Below are 21,516 nucleotides of genomic sequence, written 5' to 3'. Positions count from 1 at the left end.
CATTGGAAAAACTACACAACACAGGTTCAAAAAGGTACAATACTTATTTCGTACAGCTATTAATAGCCAAGAACACAGCTTAGTTCACGCAGTGATGACTAAATGACTAAAGCAGGCAGTACCAGGGTGCAAATATTTACCCATCAACAGTCCTGAGAGGAAAATATGCTAAGCGTTCTTGCCCTTGCGTGGCTGGAAACATTGCTTGCGTTGTTGGCGTTGGCGAAATGCTGGTCTGCGAAGCATCCGAACCTGCGCAGCGGTATGCGAAGCAAACCTTGCAGGAATCGAGACACAAGTCTCTTGGACGGTTTTTAATGTCCATTCCATTCCGTTCCGTTCACCTCCACCATTTTAGGTAAAGGATGCAAATGAACCAAGGGGTTATTCAGATTGCACCATGACTCCCTGACCCACTTTAGATATCCTTTCCTTTTCTCTTTCTTCCTCTTTGGTATACTGAGAGTCCAGACATCCACAAGTAAGGAACACTTGGGGGCGGGGGGGGGGGACGCATCGCCTTTTGGGAGAAATTATGATATTTGTAGCTCCACATCCATAATCCGTTGTCAATTTCTATGTGTTTTTAAGGATTCCTGACTGTGATTCCGTGGTTCTCCATCTGAATTTATGACCAGGATAACTTTAGTTCTGACTTAACACTCACACGCACACAATTCAAAAATCTGAATTTCAACAACCATTGCGAAATAAATGAATTGCAGTATTGGCGAAGTCATTCATGATGAAAAATCTATTTCAATGTAAAGAATAAATAATGTTAAATACATAGTACTGTTGTCCAAAGGGTGGGGGAAAATACAAAAATCCTTCATTTTTCATTCTGATTATGATATATCATTTTTGTGTTGAAACCATGTTAAGGGTCTGTCGGCGTGTATTCAGCACACTATCTATCTCCTTGAAGCAACTGGAAGAAAAAAAAAAACATGGTTGTTTGGTATGCACAACACTGAATTTCATCACCGTTCATAAATGCCTTCTATTAAATAATTTCTTGTACACTTTATCCTATCCACAATATGCCATCTCTAGCACTCTTAATTATCTATTTGCCCTCCACGGTCAATCATTTAATCATAAAAGATTGCTCACTGTTCATTTGTCTCTCTCAATATCCTAGAGTAACCATTATGTAATTCTATTTCAATGTCATAGTTCTGTTCGCAAACTGTTGCTAAATTAATTGGAAAGCAGATAGTCATTTACAGCAGAGTCAATCATTTTAAATGTGCAGTCCCCTCCACTTAATGAACAACATTGTCGGAATGGATCATACTACTTTGTAAAATTAGCCGGTGATGGCAGGGTTTTTTTCTCTCTCTCTCGAACCCATAACATACTGCTACTAGGGTGGGCTCGAAATCCAAAAAAAACTGTCCTGTTAAAGAGTGTGGAAACTCTGTGGTCAGCATGGACTAAAATCCTAAAATAAAAATGTTTCAGCACATTGTTGAATCCAAGCTGTGAATTCAGGCAAAAGGGGGTCCTTCCTGGTAGATGGGTGTACCTGATAAAGTGGCCACTGGGTGTATGTCACAGGTGTGTAAGATGCTGATTCGACTCTTTAAACTACCTTAAACAACTTGTTTCAGTCTCTGTTATTTTCTGTTATTTTCATCAGCATAACTTGGAAAATGGTAACAGATAAGATAACAGTTGCATTTAAATCCAAGACCATTTTTATCAATTTGGCTCCAGGTGTTCTGTGTGTTTGTGTGTGCGTGTGCGTGTGCGTGTGTATGTGTGTGTGAGAGAGAGAGAGAGACAGAGAGAGCATCTGTCAGTGAGTTTACATGATGCTTGAAAAAGTCGATTTATTGTATTACTCCGTCTAACACTGGACTTTTAAAAATCATGTAAACATCGTAGTCCAACTGAAATCATACAAAGTCGAATTTTTCAAAGTCGGACTAACACACCTAGATAATGCGGCTCAGGGTCAATTTACAAGTGGCCCAGGCGTTCTGCGCATGTCCTGTAATTTACATAGCAACTTTACGCTCACTGTGGCCGAGCAGAATCGATAACGTTTCAGAGAATACATAACTTTAAAAGATTTAATTCAATCTTCTACTGGGACTTTTGCCGTTTATTGAGGGTGTGGCTGAAAATTTCGGTGCCGCTGACTATAATAAAATGTTTTTCACATTTACCGCCATTCAAAGTACATTTTTATGAGTTAGTGCTGTCCGATTGTACTTCACATTAACCATGTACGGCGATCAATAAAGGCTAACAGCACAGTACCACTTAATTACTGTCACTTCTATCACCACTGTAAAGAACTAAAAAAAGGCAACAAACAAACTTTTCTGTGAGAAATGTATTGTCGAGCTCACGCACATACACTGCTGGCGACATTCTAAAGCTTTGTTCTACCCTCCCTAGTATCATGGCAAAAAAAACACATTTCTGGATGGACAAGGAGACCAACTTCATGCTATCGCAACTAAAGGAGTTAAATATCCTAAAATACATGGATGGAAGAAAAACGCGGAATGACGAACTATTCAAAAAAGTTGCAACAAAATTGGAGCAAGCAGGATTTATAAGAAGCCTTAGTCAGACACACCTCGGTCAATAATTTGATTCTTTCCGAGTCATGTATATTGGGACAATGATAATAATCCAATTAAATCTCATCTTTGGCTATTAATATAGCTAGATTTCAACTGTGCTTGTAAACGTACTGTGTGTGTGCATGCCTGTGTGAGAGCGAATGAGAATACTAATGGAAAAGAGGGATGGATAAAATACCCCGAAATTAAAATCAGAAGTGTCTGATTAAACACCACTGCCAGAGAATTATTGAAATGGCCAGGGCTTACAGGCTTACATAATGGGAAATTCTCATTATGGTGAAGGGCTTAGGCCAGTACGCACACTGTTTTATAATTTCCCTGTCCACTCTGTGTCACCTGTCCAGTTAAAGAACAGAGGGCCTCGTTCACAAAACTTTTATTAAATTACTCTTAATTTTGTTCTTAGAAATGTTCCTATGAAAAAAAACTAAATGAGATTTATGATGTGTGCAGACCACTGTTTTTGTGCATATCCCAGGTGTATGACATGATGAATGCTGTCTGTAAGTTTTATGTGCAATCCTGTTCATGTGATTTGCATAAGGAAACAGCCATGAACACATACAGATAAGAAAAAAAAAATTATGAATTCCGAAATGTTCTTGGAAACGTTCTTACAAGCAGTTTACGATCAAATGTGACCGTACACACGTTTTGTGAATGAGGCCCAATGAACGCATGTAGGACGGGCGCTGCTTCAGATTACCCTGGTGGAGTTGCCGTTTGATTCTCTGGCACCAGTTCTGTCCCTTCAGCCCCAGACTTGTTCCGTGCTCCAGTCCTTAACAGCCGATAGACTGTATATGGGTGCCGCTTGGCTGAGTTTGGAATCGCTTGCGACGCGATCGAAAGTCGGTGCCAGAACAGAGGGCCAGCAGTATACAGTAAGGTAAACACACCCATCCATTATCTAACCCGCTTATTCCTGGTCAGGGTCGCGGGGGGTGCAGGTACCTATCCCAGCATGCATTGGGTGAGAGGCTGGAATAGGTGAACACAAAAAGCAGGAATCTTCGACACATGGAGGGGGAGTTTGGATGGATAAAGGAAAATGTTAAAAGAAACGCATCGTTAAACCATACCTGAGGATCAGAACATTGAACCATACCTGAGGATCAGACGTGGAGCTGACACTGTGTCATGTGCAAGGCCCTGACACAATGAATTACTGCGTTACTGACCCACCTGATAACCTCTATTAACAAGGGTGTGCTGGGAACAAGAAGTCCCCCCCTCCCCCCGCCCCTGTCAGCAAAGGTGTGAGACACGGCATTTTCTCAATTAGGGGATGCAAGTGTGTGTGGATCTGGATTGATGCGTCTTGAGCACACAGGAAGCAGAAAGCCGATATTTCTAACAGCTTGGCCCTGGACACTGCCCATTCAGTCGAAACAGCGTGCAGCTTTGCTACCGACTGGTAGGATACGCTTTCTGGCAGACCTTCACTGAAAGCCTGGGCTTTCTGGTAGCGGTCAGTGACAAGGGAAACTACTGTGGCTGAACATATTTTTTTTTTGTTTCAAAGAAAAAGAGTAACATGTTCTGTTCCAGAGTGAAAACAATTACTGACATTTTTTGAGCCATCTGAACTGTTGGTTATGTAACCAGCTTACCGCAAGTGACCGTGTGCTCGACATTTTGAACAGAAGTCTGCATTCATTTAGCACAATGACCGATCCAATTATGTAAATACGAGCTCGGGCAGAATGGAAACCAGAGACGCTAAGCAGTCCGGCGTTGGTTCTGCTTACTCATGCTACAGATAACAGAGAAGTGCATATGCTGGCATCTGCAGATATGAATCTCTTTTCAGCGACGGGAATCTTCTGCTGGCTCTTCCTCGGCTTTACGTTCTCCTGAAGATGACTTGATATGCCTCGGTCTTTTCAATTCTGAAAATGTCACCGTGCGGTTTCTGTAAGTGTATAAAAAACAGATCAGATGTGCGTTCAGTTGGGTCACGATAATACGGTATTTAAATTTGTCAGGTGAGTATGGCTTTACAATAACACGAGGAACATTCTTGGGTTATGAGGTAGTCAGTCATCTGCACCTCCTCCAGTGAAAGTTTCTGAAGTTGTCTCATTTATGTGCAGTGATCCATCACTGCGATTAGAAGAAAAGCACCCAAACAGCTCAAAAAAAAAAAGGAAAGGTTGTTTTGTTATCTTGGAGTGCTCAGGTGTTGAGCCCGCCAATCAATCAGCAGGGCTGGAACGACCTTAGTGCAGTGCAATGGCCTGCATCTTACCCAGCAGGCTGGGAAAAGTGTCACCGTGCAAACCTGAATATTACGTAGCCAGCTCTTTACGGTATCCAAAGCAATGTTTGCACGCATAATTAGCTTGATTTTCTTTTTTTCAATTAGCAAGTAAACAGGCATGTAAAATGTTCATCATTATAGCAGAGAGGCTTTAATGAAGGAACCATGGAGAAAAATGAGACTCGTTTCCCTGGATATTGTGATATTTCAGTGTAGTTTAGCTAGTTTAATGCAAAAACCTCTGCGGTCCTCAATGAAATTCAAATGCAGAAATTAATTATGCAAGCCAATGAATAATTAAAATAGTTTCATACATTGTGAGCCTTGCTAGATACAGCAGTAAACCATGAAAATGAGACTATGATTCCTTCAATGCTCTTAAAACAGAGAGCCAAAATATTTACAGCCCACAGATACTAGCACATGTGGTATTTTCATGAAACAAGCTACTGGTCATTTAAAACCCTCTGCTTCAGCTACTCTTCCCTTGCGTTATTAAACTCTGAGGTCCCAGGTGTTCTTCTTGAAAGTGAGATTTTTATATATCTCATATATATTTGTTTTAAACTGCATTGATATTAAATTTCCAAAAGGGGCCTTAAGGTGGAATTTGACAGCTGTAGAAGTTACTGGGATGCTGTACGGTACTACAATAACAGAAGCAGCTTGGTACTACAGCATGCTGCTTTCCAGTAAGACTGTTACTGTCCAGTGCCATTTGTGGAGGTGTGAATGGATATGCTATTTACCAGGGTTGGCCTTCAGCATGCTCTCCATCTTTTTGCTCTCGTGATTCCTAAAGGATCTGCGAGAGCGTTCATGTGCTTTTTTGTTCATGACCTTGGGCTTTTGGTGGCATGCTGCTTCTAATCCGCGTGTGTAGCTTCACAAGAGTGGCGTTAAAGAGCTTGGCTTGAGACTTGGGATCAGGACAAGAGCTAAGCCTCTAATCATTAAAACAAAAAAAGAACACCAGATGTTATCGCATCATTGTAAGTGCCCATATTTCTCTGAAGCGTGACAGCACACAAGTTTTTTGAGGCGAGTTCCAACAGTGGTGGGGTAGGGTAGAGGGGGTGGGGGGGGGGGTGTTATCAGTCACCTTCACTGTCAGGACCTCTGAGTTTTCAGATTCTTGTTTATTATTTATGGAAGTTTACGGTCTGGCGGCAGCGATAAGACCGAGGACCTGTGAGATTTCATCGCCACCTTGTGGTAAAAGAAATTGAAAAAACTTTTTTTTTTTTTAAATGTCAGACATAATTCCACAGATCCCCTTTAAGTAGGACACGGCTCAGCTAAAGCAAGTTTGATCATTCATTTTTTATGCTTTTTCCCCCCCCCCCTCCTTTTTCTCCCGAATTTGGAATGCCCCAATAGTATTTATCAGCGCTCACTGGCACGACGTCGGCTGTCAGTCCAGAACACTGCAAACATGGCCTCGGAACCATGTTATGCCAGCCACTGCTTCTCATCACACTGCAGTTTGCAGGTCGGGTTCACGCAGACATGAGTCTGAGGAAGACGCTTCAAACACAGGTCAACGGTTGGACTTGCAGTGAGGTCACTGGTGGGCGGCGCTAGACCGTGATGATCAGGCTATTCGTCCCAGCCAATCAAAACCCTCATATATCTAGGTGACACAAAAGACAATTGTGTGTCACTATGCGCAGGGCTGCTGGCCGCAGTCAGCATTGGCACGGTCTGGATTACTTTTTAACCAGTGTGGATTGTAAATTCAGTTGTGTTAGTGCATAAAAGTGGGGTTGCATATTCAGTTTTTAAGGGTTTTGCTTGGCTTGTCTCTTCCAAGCCTCATTAAGGGGGCCAAAAAAGCCTGGAATTAAGTTACATTTGTGTTTTAATGAGGCGACAGTTAATGTTTAATTGTGGGAGAGTTCAGTCACTGTGAAACACACAGCACCCCAATTAAAATGTGTTTTCTGTAACAGTTTTTAATTAATTTAGTTTTTTTGTTGTTGTTGCTGCAGCCCAAGTTCACATTATTAGACACACTCACTACAAGAAGGAGCTCTCTGAGTCCTTACTATAATCTTTTTTTCATGCGGTATATTACTTTTTCATTAGCCCATAAGCATTAAATATTTTTTTTTTTTAAGGATACTTCTTGACTGTGTGACAGAGAATGTTAACCTCTGTGGGAAAAGGTGTGCACTGATATAATTCTTAATCTAAAATATGAAAATATTATGTACATTTAAAATTACCTGAACTATTTTAAAACTTATTTTAAAATTCAATTTTTTAATAAATCAATGTGTCTCTGTTAGAAAGAGATAGCTCACTTTCTGCATTGAAAATAACATAGCCTATATTATATATTTCCCTTCTGAACCAAAGTTCATAAGAATATTCATAGCTGTGTCTCTTGACACTGTTCCCCTGGAAGCCTGGAGACATGCAAGCCATGATTATCTACTCAGCACAAACAGCAGCTAAACCTCTCCAAGCTGACAGCCTGCAAGGAACTATGAACATTTTGGTGAACATCCACATTTTATGTGGAGCACGTCACAAATGGGGTAGTAAGCCGTTTCCTAGAAAGGTCGTAGAGTTCCTTGACACTATGATTTTTATGGTGTGAGACAACTTGAGTGTACAGACACACTATGCAGGCTTATAACCCAAAATCCATCTCTTACCAGCAGACCTCAGCTGTAGAGTGAACCCACATCCTTTAAGAGTACAAGTCAGACACTGCCATTAACTATTAAGTGTACCAGGTCTTTATATAGTCTTTATAAAGTCTCTATGACTCTGCCCCTGCCATATTAACCCCTTATAATACATCAACAAACAGTAAATGCACTATACAACTAATAATATAAATGAGTATTTTGTGAATTCTTTATATGTTGATAAAAATGTGTCAATAAGCATCAGCTATCAAAGAGTAGGCTTTTCTTATGAAGGCTTTGTAATGTAGTAGAAGTAATCTCTGATTACAAAGAAGTTACTAAAATATGTTGAATGTGAACAAATATGTTATAGAAATGTGCTTTATGTGGATCTAATGAAGCTAATTTTTAAAGATAGTTTTAAAAAACCAACCTAGCCTGCAAACCAGCATGTTCTCCTTCATTGCTAAGTGAAGAAGGCGTCCTTGCGCATTGGCTCGTGACCTGAAATGCCCCGGCGCCTGGAACACTTCCACAGCCCACAGCTGGTTCTGGAATATATTTAAAATTTCGAATCTTGAAAGAAGGAAAAACTATCTTAATGCGCCGTTAACATCGCCCTCCTGAGGTCGCGGCCGAACTCCCACCCTGGCGATAATGTTGTCGTTAGGAAAGCGCAGCAGCACCAGCCCCGGATAAACTCTGGACAGCGCCATTTCTGAAGCCAGGCGCGGTTTAAATGAGCCAAGCGGTGCTGGAAAGACAGTCTGTCGCCGTTGCGATCTCCCGCGTCCTGGCGTGAGAGAGAAGAATCTGAAACTAATTACGAATTCAGAAGCGGCAAGGTCCTGAAACCGTCTAAAGAGTCTGCTTTTGTAATTGAATTTCCATTAGATAACCGCCTGAGATGGAGCGCACACAGCGGACTGGGGCGATCTCCTGCCCAGGGCATCCGCTTCCGAGTTTTTGATTTGTCGCATCTTTGCAAACGGTAAGATGCTAAGTGCTTTTTAATTACAGCCCGTGGTTTAATGAGGCAGCAATCGCTTTTAATAGTGTTTAGCACTTGCACTCGATTAGCTGAAAACTGCAGGCGGCAGCAGTTTGCTGGCCTATGACAAGCTTTGACGATTACAGCTGTGTTTGCACCACAAGAAAACACTCAACAGGCAAGCCACTTTGCCACTTCGAGGCACAGGAAAACTTTTATACAGTGCACCACATTTGTGTTCATGAAACAGTGGTTCGTTTCTAAAAAGTATAACTAAACTATATAAATAAAATATATAACTATATATAACTTTAACAAAAAAAAAAGTGGGACAACAGACAAGTCAACTGCATTAACAGTGCATGAATCCTCTCATAGTGACAGGAGATGGCCCACACATTAAATGGTAAATGGACTGCATTTATATAGCGCTTTACAATTGATGCCTCTCATTCACACATTCACACACACACTCACACACCAACGGTGAAAGGCTGCCATGCAATGTAACAATCAGCTCGTTGTGAGCAGTTAGGGGTTAGGTGTCTTGCTCAGGGACACTTCGACATGCCCAGGGCGGGGGATCGAACCGGCAACACTCCAACTGCCAGACAACCGCTCTTACCTCCTGAGCTATGTTGCCCCGAGACATTACTGCCCATAAATATTTTGAAATATAATGATTGGCAACAATAAGGCGATAATGGCAGGACAAACACTGACTCAGCAAATCGGAAAATTATTTATGAATACAGATGACTGTTTTTCCATAACTGCAGCCCATGGTAAAAAATTATAATAATACATTAGCCATGGAAAGGAACCACACAATTTCATGCTGACCATGGTAATGACATAATTATCTTTAGAAAATAATTGGGTTTACAAATTCAGCAAAATTATAAGCATTACAGACAGACCAGGGTCCAGTACATATTTGTTTTGGATTTACATTACTGATTTTGTCTGGTGTGTTGGAACCAATGAAATACTCTCAAAAAGTGCAAACCCCGCCTTCTGGTCATATTGGCAGGCTCAGCTACACCAGGCAAGATCAACAGAGCACAGAAAAGTATTTGAATACAAAACAAATACGTATTTGACCCAGGTCTGATTACGAAGCAGTGATTTCCTTTGGCTTGCACATCAAATGTGGAGAAATGCAGTCCTGCTAAATATTTCTGCATATTCCAGAAATGCTCTCAGCTATGCCTGGTGCTTTAAAGCCATCCCATGTAAGAAACATGACATTTCCCAGAGTAATGTGGCACTTATGAATGCATAGAATAGACATGGGGAACTAAGTAGGAAGAGCAAGTCATCTATCCTTGTAAACAAACCAAAGCTAATGCAGGACCCTACCTAGGGGGTCAGGGGTGGCTAGTGCACTGCCTGATATGATGGGTACAAAGAAAACCTGACATGAAGACAATGATGGTACAGAAAATTATCACGAGAAATTAATTAAAGGGCAGAGTGGTGCATTAAATCGAATGGTTTTCAAACGGAGGTGGCAAAGTGCACACAGAGTATATCTTCCTAATTTAGTACTGGAGGGAATTTCGTCTGGACAGTCGTCTTCCTATTGCCATTCCCTCACAAGAATTCAAGCATAGCTGTCAGCTTTCTAACTGGATTATTCAGATTCCCTGACAGATATAAGGAGAGGCTTTCTATTTGAGATCCATTTAAGATGCTCATATTGCAAATCTATGGAATCAGCATTAGGAGAAAATAACATAAACTTTCAAAAACAATTTAAGGCCCAGAACTTAATATTGTGTGCAGGACCATGCATAGATGTTTTTTTTTTGGGGGGGGGGGGTATGTTCAAATAAAGGGTCCCTCTGGTAAGTATAAGAAATCAATACAGCCAAAAAGGCACTTTTGCTGTGTCAGGACAGGGGGCATATACTTCATGTGCTGACGTCTATCTTTGCACATGTAAGTTTTCGTAAGTTTTTGTAGAATCATTTATGGCCTATGGCACAGAGAAAGCACAGGGATAAACAACATTGTCATCAGCACAGAGGTACAATTTACAATTATTTACAGAGGAGCCAAATCATTTAGATATATGTAAAAGCAAAGGGCCTAAAACAGAACCTTGTGGAACACCTTTATATCATAACAAAGAAATTTGATTTCACACCATGTGTACCATGTGCATTCATTCAGAAACCCACAAATGCCCCTGTACCAATCATTATAAAGCAGGTCACCAGAAAATTCTAAAATATCTGAACTTTTCAAGTATCAAAAATATCCTTCTGTATCCTATCGCATACAGAAAGTGCCTGGGGCCAATTGAAAACTTACACTAAAACTGAAACGATATCAAAAACCTCCAGAAAGCAAACTCTCTCTTTCAGTTCAAGATGATAATTTTTTCCCCCATCTCTTTGCAAGCTGGGCTGTAGCTTGTGTGTGTATCAGAGACAGCAGAAGTTATTCCTGGCAGTGCTGGGGTTTAATATTATGCTGTAGGCTTACAGTGTGGCTTCGCTGCTGAAGGTTTTGGTAAACAACTCCATGTGTTCGTCTTGGATTCGTATTGAAGGGGGGGGGGGGGGGGGGGGGGGGGGGGACAGGGGGTTTGTGAAGAAATGTGAAAATGAGAAATGAGAGAGAGAGGGAAGGAGGGAGGGGAGTGAGCTTGGGGGAGAATTTAGGGTTGGGAGTCAGAGAGAGAAAAATCAATTTGAGGTCACAGCTGTAAGCGCCTGTTTGGCGCACAGGCCTGTGTAAGTTATTTCTTCAGATGTAAAACTGTCAGTGGTGGACGTGGCCTGTGATTTTCCCATAATTCTTCTCTTTTCCACACCAGTCGCTGAGACAAATGTGGCTGATTATGCTTCTTAGGGAGCAAAACCACCCGTATAATAATTACCCTCAAATAATTACCCTCAAAAGAGTGAGATCCCTCTGCAAGTCACCACCACCACTGAATGTGCTCTACGCAAAAGCACCAGATGTACTAAAACTCTGTGGGTACACACACACGCACACACACGCACACACACGCTCACACACGCACACACACAAACATACACACATGCACACATACACACACAAACATACACATACAAACACACACATACACAAACATACACATACAAACACAAACATACGCGCAAGCACGCACACACACGTATGCACACTTGCACACAAACATACACACATGCACACATACACACAAACATACACGCATGCACACACACACAAACATACACACAAGCATGCACAAACACCTACACACACACACATACGCACACACACACGTGCACACACACACAAAATATACATATATATTTGGAAAATATACAACTGCCAGTTATATAAATGTTAATTCACATATATGGTACATTACTTTTCAATGACATGTATTAAAAAATATATACATCCTGAAAGTAAGGGTTTATTTTTGTATGCATCTTTGCACAAATATGTTACATTCTCAGTTTCCTGGACATTCGTTATCTGTTGAAACCTTTGTGTTTGCTGTCATGCCCTTCATCATTCACTGCGCCAGTGCGCCTGAAGATCTGCAATGAAACGGTCTGAGGTGAGGTGTTAGGGGATTTGGAGAGCCTTGTGGAGATGCCATTCTGCCAAATGATCCATTCTGTCACTCTCCCCCCATATATTAGCTCTTCAAATAAGCAGACAAAGAGCCAGCTGAGGAAATAACAGACTGGCGCCCCGTCCCCGTGGGGCCAAATTATAACGTTTCATCACCAAAACACCAGCTTTACTAGCATGTACCGAGCGGCAGCTTGTGGTGTTCTTTTTTTTAATGGATACTGGATTTAAAGGAGCCTCCACTGGAAGACACACAAGCTTAAAATTCAGAAAAATGGTAAATTAAGAATATCTCTTATTTGATTCACATTTGAAAAAACATATATACATTTATTTGGTATTCCTGTTAAAAATAGGAGGTCTTTGATTACAAACACAACAGAGCTATGTACTCTGGGATAGAGAGTGGACTGTTTGTGATGATGGTAAAGTATGCAGGTAATAATACTGAATCCAAAGACATATCACTTCTCATCACAGGTCTTGTTCTGTCACTCTCAGCGTATGTAATAAAATGTAATTTTATTAAAAATCCTAACTAAAATTGCAAATAAACATTTTTTGTGTTCTAAAACTAGAATAGCAACAACACTGACTCAGTGCTACTCTGAATATGCATTCTTAGCATGGCATAGTGGCCTATCAAAACAGCTGCAAAAATAGAATGCAGTTCATGCAAAAAAGCACTGAGATACATTAGGTTACCTATTCTCCAAAAAGTACACACATTTGAGCAGTCAGGTGTGCTCCCAGCAGCCAATCAAAACGCAGCATCGTGTTTAAGAAAACAAATGGCAGTGTTCCAGAACACATGAAATCACAGATGATTGGCATGATCTATAACCAACACAAACAAGTATAAGACCTGGTGTTCCAGCATGCTCAACACCAAGACCAAAGGGTTCCATAAGAAAAGGGTATTTTATTTGCGGTCACTCATGTTTGTCTTTGGAAATAGCCTCCCTTTACTAACCAAGCAATGCTGGGGAAGGAGTAAAAAAAAAATGAAAACAAGTAAAGCTGTTTACATTGAAGAAGCTTAGTCATCAGAAAATAGCGTAAGCAATGGTTCGTTTCTTTAAATTGTTCATCATTTATTTTTAATGAACTGCCTTCATGCTGCTGTAACAGTGTGCCACTGGAGTTTTCAGATTCATAATTACTACATCATGCTGTGGAAACTGAGCCGTTATACTTTTCTGTTGTTTCTTATGCTGTGGTTTATATGAGTCATTTTTATTTGTAGCACTTTCATTCCATCCACCACCTATATTGCACTTGGATCGTTGTTTGATGTTGAAGCTCATTGTCATGCCTCCTAGTTTGACTTAACGTTACTTTCTGACCTAGCCTATGCTTACTGTGTGAACAGGACTTAATGTGTTCATGGCTATGAATAACTGTTACATAAATGAGTATTGTACCTTATCAGACCTTTGTTTTGTGGTTGTTGTAATGAACTTTGTTACGCACTTATTGTACGTCGCTTTGGACAAAAGCGTCTGCCAAATAAATGTAATGTTATGTATTGTTTCCATTGGGGATACGTGGGAAAATACATTTTGTCCTGAAACCTGTAAGTTTTGAGGGTACCAACCCAAAACTGGGTGTGTATAAGACCTCCGGGACACAGCATGTCATAGATTCCCTGGACAGTCTGTGGAATCTGTGGCAGCGCATGACTTTACGGACCAGAGACTTTCTCAGCCTACGGTGTGTATGTTCGGCATATGGGCTCCAGGGTCCATAAATGAAATCCGTTTTTTTACCACAAATAAATGTGACTGACGTCAACAATGCATTTTGTGCATGTATTCATAGAAAGCTCTCCGCCTTCATATGCAGTATTCTTACTGATGGTTTATTTTAGGGCCATAACAGTCAGCAGAGGTGGGTGGTCACAGTTGTGTAATTTTCTTTTTTTCTTACCCAGCTGGTGGTGTTTCTCAGAACTTCCACTGACTTATGAGTGTAGCAGGCTGCAGCCATTTGGCAAACCATCACAAATCAGCTTTTTTTTTCTTCTTCCCTTTCCTTTCCAAAATCTTTATTTAGTGTATTTAGCCAATAACATTGTTTGACATCAATTCTAATACAACATAAATCTGAATATAGCCCCAGGAGTGAGTGAGTGAGCTTATGGTCATTTGTATCTCGTGTGGTTTTTCCGATGACGCTTGTGGCTTTAAACCTCTAAACATCTCCTCTGAGCAGCCCCTGCAGGCAGCGCCTCTGAACAGTCAGCTTACCGGCGTTAGAATCTGCGTTCATTTCCCCTGACAGCTGATGGGTCTCCTGAGACCCATTGTGCAGCAGGAATTAATCAGAATGGATCTGCTTTTTAAACGGGTTTAATGTGCTCAGGGAAGAGGAGGGCCGGCTACACCAACCACAGGTTTCCATTTTTATGCTGTCTCCTGTTCACGGCGGCAAAACGGCCAATCATCACCGGGGTTCCTGTCGAGCGGCGTGCGTGTGCGGGGAGTGGCAGGAAGTGACGAGGAGAGCGCTCTCCCAATACTTCCTGCCCCCTTCCGCTCGCTTCCTGTTATCCCCCAATTCGCTCTGCGCTGGCTCTGAACACAATCACGTAAACGCTGACGATTGAAGCTCAGCACTTCGGAAACTCCCTCTCACCAAAAACTGAGAACGACACACGTCGGCCTCTTCAAAGTGTCTACCAAAAAAAATAAATAATTATGTGTAAATGGTTTTTTTGTTTGTTTTGTAGATGAATAACGCAAGACTCAGCGGAAGAACCCATGTACGGTCAGAGAGAGATAGCGAAAGTGGGAGCTGACACATCTCCTAAATTACTGGAACTGAAGTCCTCAAATCCAAATACCCATGAGCTCGCCCTCTCCTGCAAAACATGCCTGGAGGACAGTGTTGGAGGAGGTGAGGCATCATGAACCTCAAAGTGGGAGGAGTTATTTTCTGTTTTCAGCTTCACTCATAGGCCAATCAGGGGAAGGTCTGCAGTCAAGGTCATGGTAAAGGTCAAGGGTGGAGTTCTTACATATAGCATTTTAGCTTGTAAACACGTAGCTTGTTATTTGTATCATATGTAGATTTTAATCAAAATACAGACATGAGCGGCCATGTTTCAATGGGAGAAAAGCATAAAAACCAAGTGGACAAACAAACAGGCCACGAGTCTTTGTCAGGAGGTGTTTGGCACAAAGTCACTCTAGCTTTTCTCTCAACCTGCCAGACGTGACTGCCAACGTACAAAAATTGACTTTCTAAACTGAGCCAACCATAGTTTGGAGAGTCTTGCAGTGGGGAGCAAGGTCTTTTGATCCAAGTCTTTGTTAAATTAATGATAGACAGCACATGGTGCCTCCCCCCATTACGGTGTTCACAAAGCCTCCACTAACATAGAGTACTAGAACTAATCAAGCTTTACTGTTTCCTGCCAGACTGATCCAAAAAAAACTCTGACTATTCCATGACAAAGTGATTCGTAACAGTCTGAAAGAAAATTAAGGTACTCACATTGGGACAACCCATTAATTAGATGGCCATGGAATCTTTTAAAAATGTTGATGACCTATACATCACCTGTGCCCAGTTGATTATTAACGGTTGCTTTCTCTGTCGAGCATGTTTATGTTTCTAATGGCATTTGACTCAACATAAATTCACCCTTTTTTGCATAGGCACATGCTCACGAACACCCACACAAGCATATGCGCCTGCACACATGGTACACGCACATGTACAGACACGCACACGCATGTGCACACGCACACATATTACATATGGACTCTTAGCCATCACCCTTTAATCCAGGGCTCAGAGCAGAGATATTTTTCGAGTAAAATCAGATGAAACCCATTAGCTTAGGCGGCTGGGGTGATTGTGTGACTGGTGACAATAAGCTAAAGTTAGCTAGATTCCAAACGATGCGAAACTCCAATGCTGTCATTTTGCATTCAAAAGCCAAGATATTTTTCCGCTAAAATAAGATGAAACCCAAAAACGAAAATTTTTGACATACACATTGATTTATATAAATTTGGCCTCAGTGACTTCCGACTGATTACGATAGAGTGGGTCACATAAATATGTCCTCTCTCTCTGCAGTACTGAAATGTCAGGCAGCATGTGTGCTTGTGTTTGGAGGGAGAGTGGAGGGGGGGGTGGTGGTGGAAACATTTTTTTCTAAATCTAGCTCTCTCTTGCTTGTTTCTCCAAACTTACATACTGCACCTTTAAAAACTGCATCGGAAAAAAAAGAGAGTGAGAAAGAAACTGAACAACCCCAGCAGTGATTGATGAATACATTCTGTCTGTACTTCCAGGAACCCTTTACTCTCCTTTTGCTGATTAATGCTTAATGTCATGTTTGCTATACAGCAAAGCACTGTCAACTATACCAGCAAAAAGTAACCTTCTCATACAATAACATTAAAACTAAAGAAATTTTCGACGGCTCTGGAATTTGGGGGGGGGAAATGTTGGCCAGAAGTGGAAGTTAGCAGAATATGTAGTGGAGTTCTGGCTATTTCTTTATGACTTCATAGAGTAGCTCCTCTTCATTTTTTTATGACATCACTGAGCAGGCCTGGTCATTTTTTTATGATGTCACAGAGCAGCCCCAGGTCATTTTTATGACCTCATAAATTTAGAAACCTAAAGGTCACAGGTTTGAGTCCCGGGTAGGACACTGCTGTTGTACCTTTGTGCAAGGTACTTGAGTATATATCAATCCAGCTGTATAAATGGATGCAATGTAAAAGTTGATCTGGGTAAGAGTGTCTGCGTAATGCCTGTAATGCAATGTGTAATGTAATGTAATACATTTTATGTAGGAATGAATTGTACTCTCCTTCACAGAAGAAACTCCTGAGTGGTCATCTGTCTTGCATCCATATGGCATGGGACCTCAGAATGAGAAGACTGCTCCCATTGGTCCACAACCACACATCCCTGCCAACAGCACAGAAGACCCAAGAGCATTACAGTCACCTGAGAGTCAGAGGAAGAGAAGCTGAATCAGAGAAAATGCACACAACATTTCCATAAAATATGCAGGCAAGATGTCCAAAATAGACGATGCCAAAATGACAAACACTGTTCTGGCAAGCTGATACAAAGAACAGCACAACAGAAATAGAGGGTTTATATATTAGATTTATATTTCAGAAAATTCAGCCTTGACATTTAGGAACAGACAACATGCTGAGACCACTATGTTATTAGAAACCATGTTTAACAAATGTAAAAAATAAATAATGAAATACATTGGACCGGTGCCGTGTTTAGCTCAGTAAATCCTGCACTTCTGCTTACGCCTACCGACTTTCTGAAAACATCATATGGTGCTTCTCAGCTGTGTGTACAAGCACAGTCAACCTCAAAAACAAACATATGAGAGTAGGAGGGTAAAGGGTTTGGGGTGGTTTATAAGGAATAAACAACTGTGGCCATGTATACTTTACAAGCACATTAAGTTCAAGAGTGTTTGTGACGAGTGGTACAGTGCGGTGCGTAATGAAAGCTCGGCGTGTGATTGGAGGGTCTGGATAAACTATGCCCACACAGATGCTTACTTTCATGAGGTGACCTTTAACCCTGTGACAGAGGCAGCGGGGTTGGGGTTTAGTCACGGCCAGCTCACTGGGAGCCTGTGGAAGTACGCAAGGCTGGTGAAGAATGAAGAATCACTAATCAATGAATTATATGGATTGTACCATTGTTATGTTATTATATGGATTCAGGCAGCTGTAGAATCAATCCGGCACTACCCACTGACACTGCCACTGACACTGTCCACTGACACTACCCACTGACACTGTCCACTGATACTACCCATTGACACTGTCCACTGATACTACCCACTGACACTGTCCACTGATACTACCCACTGATACCACCCACTGACACTGTCCACTGACACTGTCCACTGATACTACCCACTGACACTGCCCACTGACACTGTCCACTGATACTACCCACTGATACCATCCACTGACACTGTCCACTGACACTACCCACTGACACTGTCCACTGATACTACCCACTGACACTGCGCACTGACACTACCCAATGATATTTAAAGCGTCTTAGGGAGCGAGACCCCCTAAGACAGACACAGACTGCCATTATAACTACTGGAGGAGCAGGTAAACAGGGCTGGTGGCTGCTGTGTCAAAACTCCCCCCTCCTGAGCGATACAGGAAGATGGCCACTGCACGTGACCAAACTTATCTGGCAACCTCTATCGTTTTAGGGGAAAGGGCAGGACCCTGATAGGCCGATTTCACATCGGGAGAGATTAGGCCATTTTCCGCAAGTCCGTTTAATCTTCGATCGAAGCAGATAGGAACTCCCCCACCCCCCGTTTACCCACTGGGAATGGATTTTGTTTGTTTTGGACTAAGTGACCTTTGTTCCCCGGTAACCCCGCTTTCCTGTTTACGCTGACGAGCGACAGATCCACGGCCAAGAGCCGTGCTCACGCGAATTTCATCACGCTTTTTTCGGGAAAAAGAGGCGGATAGCAGAGGGGAGAGAAGAAGGGGGGGCTATGATATGTTTGAACAACACGCTGAACCGCAAAGTGGGTGTGTTGATTTAAATTGCCCCCCCCCCGCCCCCCACTGTAAAGGAACGTCACGGGAGGGACGTAAACAAAGTGACGCACACGCGCGTGTCCTCTGACTCCTGGTTACGGGGAAGCCGAACGCGTTTACCACTTTGGCGAATCCTCGAGGAAAACTCCGCGCAGCGCGGTTGCTTCCGAGAGCCTTAAGCCTTTTCAGCGCTCCACAAAAATGTAGGCCCGACTGGGTTAAGCCGTCAAAACCCTCCTTAACTTCTCACCAGCGAAAATCTCCCCTTTTTCTGGCCAAAGCCAGACAGACAGACGCTTGGAGGAAATGCAACAGCAAGCCAGGGCCAAAGCTCATGAATAATTAATGAAGTGAGCGGCAGGAGGCATCACAGCAGCCCAGCACTGTGGCTCATTTGCATGCGAGGCAGACTTATGCAAATGAAGCTAATAGGTTACTCACTCACTCTTAATGGATACTGCTTCCAGGACAGACCTTATCCAGAGCGCCGTGCCGTTTGTTCGTCTTCACACACACCAGCAGGCCAATGGGCTGCTTCCATTTACAGACATGAAGTAAGGTCCCTGGGCCTGTTTGTGAAATGAATTTGAATTTTTTTTTACAAAGTGTATACACATCAGACACCTAAAAGTAAGTGAGAACATTTGCAATCCAAAAACAAATTTGCATCTTTTTTTTTTTTTTTTTTTGCTGGGCCCATGTGGACACACTAAGCTTGTCTGCCCTTGTCTGGTACATTTTCATTTATTTGCAAGGCCACAGTGTAAATATCAGCAGCTTACCTGTAAACACGTGCGGTTACAAATCTGAAAGCTCTTTTGCTATGTGCTAAATCTCCCGCTCTTTATATCTATACGTACATACTAAAGTAGGCCAAAGGAAAATAATCAAAACTTTAGTTAATTTCAATAATGAATTTAACACCATCGTCATAGCTGCATGGTTAATGTGGTAATTTAACTGTAGCAGCGGTGATTTCTGCTGTAACACGAAAAGAAGTGATCTGCTGCCCCCTGGTGGTAGTCAAATTGAGTGCACCTACCCAAAAGCAATTAATTAGTGTTCTGCGATATTCTTCTACTTCATACTTCTCCATTCATTCATGTTGTGTACATCACCTAAGACTGTAATGGTGTTCTTTTTGAAAACTTTAATCTGTTCAGACAACAGGAAGTTCAATTATATTTCAAAATCCAGCTATCATGGCATTGGACAGCTGAACACAGTCAAACTGATTAGGTCCACCCCACCTGAACCTCTCAAGTGTGTCCATTACCTTAGGTTCATCACGATCTCATCTGGTAGTGTCACGATTCATAATTCAAGAATTCTACTTGATTTCGGCTACTTGATTAATATGCAAACAGCAGTGTCATGGTGGCATATGCTGGACTCAATATCATGAGGCCTTATGACCGGGCTGCCCAGCCCTGTTCCTGGAGATCCACCATCCTATAGGTTTTCACTTCTCGAATCAAAATCCAGTCCTGGTCTTCTTTTCTCCCAGTTAATTAGCTGAACAAGTATTAGCGCTACTGATTGGCCCACCTGCCTTCACGCCTGACTCCCAGGTAAAGGGAGGGTGGAACACTATGTAACTACGAAAACCTGTATCTTTAATCATGCCATATTTCAATAAAGAAAATTGAAGCATAATGACATTCTTACTATATTATTTTAGTAGTTAAGGGGAGTTTTTTTAAAACAGATCACAGCAGGTGAGAACATGTGCAAGCAGGCTACAAAAACTACACACCTCATTAGATGAGCACTATTAAAATTAAAAACCCATTCAGTCGACTTGAATAATGACCACTGGTGTACAGAACCATTACACACCATTTGGTATCCAGTAGAAACCGTTCAGCTCCCTATTGAGAAACATGAAATTTCCACTGTGGACCATTAAGATGGTTCAAAACCACTAAAGATGTTTTATTGGTTTTTAATGTTTTAACCATTTGCCAGCAAGGCATTGTAAAAAGTCTGCTCAATATTTAAAAATAAAAATGCCTTTAGGAATTATGTAAGTTATCATTTTAGTCTGTCATTTTACAAAAATGATTTATATTTATATTATTTAGAATTACATGAAATTTTCCCCACACTACAAATGATAAAGACATTGAGGTCTAGCAAAAATAATTTATTTATGTGCAAATAGTGTTCCGATAAAAAAAAATAATAATAAACTTAAAAAACACTGTAAAACCGAATAAGCAGCAAAGGCAAACTTTATCAATGATCACATTTATCTCAGAAATAGGACATTTCAAGTCATAGGCTTCCAAGTCACAGCTGGGGGCAGCTAATGGTACACTCTCTCATCCTCTAGCAGCGACTCCATGAAAGAATACCATGGCCAATCATGCCTGTGATGTCACTAGGACTGGTGACTCGACGCTGCTCAGTCGTCTTTACTGAGCGACAGAGTGGCAGAACAAGACGCCACGGTTCAGCTTCTGAGCTGGTCTACAACCTCACCCCCTAAACAGACTACCCAAAACCATAGCCAAACATCTCACCCCCTGCCCCCCACCCCCCACCCCCCGTCCCCCGTCCCCCGTCCCATCCCCAGCCTCCACTCCCGTTGCTGAGCATGCGTCTTAGGCGCGGTGGCGTTTCCGTGGCGACGGCGGCGGCCTAGCGCGTGTGCTGCAGCAGCACGTGGGCGGGCCGGTGCGGCGGCAGGGGCAGCTCGGGATGGCGGCGGGCCGGCGTGGTCACCATCAGCAGCGTGTTGCGCTGCCGCATGGTGCTGTTGCTAACGGTGATGCCGTCCAGGTAACGGCGGAGCATGAGGCGCAGGTGGCCGTTCTGCTGGCCCAACACAGCCTGCTCCCGCACCAGGCAC

At 42.2% G+C, this 21,516-nt stretch overlaps 1 protein-coding gene and 1 long non-coding RNA gene across 3 annotated transcripts in view; one reads left to right on the top strand and one right to left on the bottom strand.

Annotated features, from left to right (window-relative positions):
- The first annotated feature begins 7,960 nt into the window (after positions 1 to 7,960).
- LOC118213311 lies at positions 7,961 to 17,326 on the top strand. 2 transcript variants are annotated; one of them, XR_004762390.1, is made up of 3 exons: positions 7,961 to 8,499; positions 14,813 to 14,979; positions 16,899 to 17,326. It is a non-coding gene; the product is annotated as an uncharacterized LOC118213311 (long non-coding RNA). The 2 variants fall into 2 exon arrangements; XR_004762389.1 differs by having other exon boundaries at positions 7,966 to 8,499; positions 16,924 to 17,326.
- A 3,915-nt stretch (positions 17,327 to 21,241) lies between these two features.
- LOC118212866 (dynein regulatory complex subunit 2-like) overlaps positions 21,242 to 21,516 on the bottom strand; it is a 5,856-nt gene continuing 5,581 nt past the window's right edge. The window contains exon 8 of the mRNA XM_035391292.1: positions 21,242 to 21,516. This exon is cut by the window's right edge and continues 68 nt beyond it. Coding sequence (XP_035247183.1) covers positions 21,306 to 21,516 — 211 coding nt within the window. The 3' untranslated portion in view covers positions 21,242 to 21,305.

Source organism: Anguilla anguilla, chromosome 14 (assembly GCF_013347855.1).
Source record: "Anguilla anguilla isolate fAngAng1 chromosome 14, fAngAng1.pri, whole genome shotgun sequence".
In the NCBI taxonomy this organism is placed as follows: Eukaryota; Metazoa; Chordata; class Actinopteri; order Anguilliformes; family Anguillidae; genus Anguilla; species Anguilla anguilla.
The sequence above is the reverse complement of the archived record's forward strand: the minus strand, read 5'-3'. Positions and strand labels throughout refer to the sequence as shown.